Raw genomic sequence first — 2690 nt, forward strand, 5'->3', positions numbered from 1 at the left:
ATATTGTTTATTGATTAACAATTACTTAAAAAATTATTCACAATATTTTTAAATCCTCATTTTTAACAATAAATTTAAATACTTAGATGTATTATAATGTATAATAGTATTTTTTACTTAACACATTAAAATATGTGCAATATTAAATTTGAATAAATAGATTAATCAAACAGATTGTACTAGTATCTTAAATGTAAGGATAGTAAAAATGTAATGAGTCAATATCTAATTGAATACATTCCTCTGTATAATGACCATGCGTTAAACAATAATAGCATCTATAGATACAAAAAAATAACAAAATTAAATCTATTATTTATACTGTTAAATCGTTTAATAATTACCGTTGGCCATAAATATCTCCAACTATTTCTACTTCTTTCGCCCAATTCGGCTGTGAATCATTGACCACAAACTTTGCTTTTTGTGGAGATTTATAATATCTATAAGAACCAACAATATCTTTCTAAAAAAAAGACAATTTTAAAGGATTTTTGTATTTTTTTGAAATAAAAAATATATATTATCAACTTTATGACTAAACCGCGAGACCATATTTTTTCAATTATTTTTGAGGCAAACAAAAATGCGCTATATTTATATAGTTTAAAAGAGAATTGTTTTATGTTTAATGCCTAATTACTTCAAGAAAAATTCAAGATTTTTTATTTTGGTATACGAATACTTAATTTAATTAATTTATGTATTAAAACCTTGACTAGTTTTTTTAAAACGCAGGTTCTGTCATGTAAATGACAATAAAATAATATGCCTACTTTATAAAATTTATAACATTTTCCATTTTTTGAAATTATTCTACCGGCTTCATTATTCATTCCAAAATAGCGTATAACACCTTCTTCGTGTTTACGCGTTTCCATCGACACTGCTTCTTCAATAGCTGTTACTTCAAGTTCTGGAGTATCATTATTTGGGTTATCCTCTTCAGTAAAAATATAGGAAATGCAAAGATCATTCGTATCTTCAGGTAAATTCATATTTTCCTCAGCAAACATATCTTCATCATTTTCTTGCTTAACTGTCAACAAATCTTTTATACAATCAACTTTGAGCTCTGGGGTACTATTATTTGGGTGATTCTCTTCAGTAAAAATATAGGAAATGCAAAGTTCATTCACATCATCGTGTAAATCCTTATTTTCAACAGCAAACATATTTTCATAATTTTCTTGTTTAACTGTCAACAATTCTTTTATACAATCTACTTTGAGCTCTGGGGTACTATTATTAGGGTTATCCTTCTCAGTTAAAATATGGGAAAAGCAAAGGTCATTTTTATCTTCAGATAAATTCATATTTTCCACAGCAATCATATCTTCACCATTCTCTTGCTTAACTGCCATCAAATCTTCTATACAATCTACTATGACCTCTAGGATACTATTATTTGAGGGATCCTCCTCAGTTAAAGTATTGGAAGTGCAAAATTTATTCGTATATTCATATAAATCCATATTTTCCACAACAATCATATCTTCACCATTCTCTTGTTTTACAATTGACACACTACCTACTGACACTACATTTTCTACATCGATATCATTCATTTGCGTTGTGCTACATTCTATGTTTTTAACATCTAGTTTTACATCACCTAACATAATTTCTAATTAATATTTCGAATTTCATTATTATTATAGTCTATACAATTATTACAAAATTATATATTTTTGATAAAATGAACATAATATCTTACTAAAATTCCTAAAGTGAATTTTTTGAGAGTTAATTGTTACAATAGTGACACTACGGGGATATATTATTATATTTACTAAGCAACTAGACTTAAATAATGAAATCTAAGGCTAAATTTGACATAAGGTCAAAAATTTAATGGAGATTTGGTTATAATAATTTCAAATTAAAATATTACATAGAACAATGTTATTAATATAAATAATTGTACTTAAAAAATTGAATTATGATATTTTAATGAATTTTTAATCACTTAAACTTGTATAATTTTTGTATATGAAAAATCGTAACAAATGCATTAAGTAATTGAAAAATTAAGGTAGTAATTAATTAAGTAATATTATATTTTTCAAAGTTTTACTGCAGAAACAAAATATTTTTTATTTTCTACATTGTAATATTTTTTCTTTTAGTAACATTCCTATAATAACTATATAAAATAAGTATCCTATAAGTCCTTTTTTAAGTTACTGTCCAAAAACATCAATATCACACTATTTGAGTGATGCTAAGAGGGAAGATAGGGGTTCTGACACCCCATTTGAGAATAAATAACGTCTTATAGATACATTTTTATTTTTATTGGAAGTGTTAGCAAAATATTGTTGATTGTTTGTTCCTGCTTCAAAATAATCAAATAAGCGACGTTGTTCGTCAGAGCTAACACTACAGAAGAATTTTCAGAGCATGAACTTTTAAGTTCATATGGAATTCACATTACTATGACAGACAATGAGTGAAACAATAGTTTTAACTATCTAGACGTCTTAACATTTATTTTGCCATTTATATCATAATATTTAGTAGCATTTCTTTTGTATAAAAGAATATTGATTTTATTTTATTTCAATTATTAACTTTAATATTTAGGTTATATAAAGAACCGTTAGTTTTAAAAACTCATAAAAGTTGTAAATTTTACGACGTTACTTTTAACTAGAAATTTATCCCTGAATTTTAAAGTTATAAAATCT

The 2690-nt window shown here is 25.2% G+C and overlaps 1 protein-coding gene across 1 annotated transcript; it reads right to left on the reverse strand.

The window, feature by feature from the left end:
• LOC126900600 (uncharacterized) lies at positions 1-1792 on the reverse strand. The gene is made up of 3 exons (XM_050676432.1): positions 777-1792; positions 345-466; positions 1-278 (listed from the first exon to the last, which is right to left on the reverse strand). The coding sequence occupies exons 1-3, from the start codon at positions 1620-1622 to the stop codon at positions 188-190; spliced, it is 1059 nt and encodes a 352-aa protein (XP_050532389.1). The 5' UTR covers positions 1623-1792; the 3' UTR covers positions 1-187.
• Between the last annotated feature and the right edge of the window lie 898 nt (positions 1793-2690).

This window comes from Daktulosphaira vitifoliae, unplaced genomic scaffold (genome assembly GCF_025091365.1).
Source record: "Daktulosphaira vitifoliae isolate Bord-2020 unplaced genomic scaffold, ASM2509136v1 Scaffold_3, whole genome shotgun sequence".
Taxonomy (NCBI): domain Eukaryota; kingdom Metazoa; phylum Arthropoda; class Insecta; order Hemiptera; family Phylloxeridae; genus Daktulosphaira; species Daktulosphaira vitifoliae.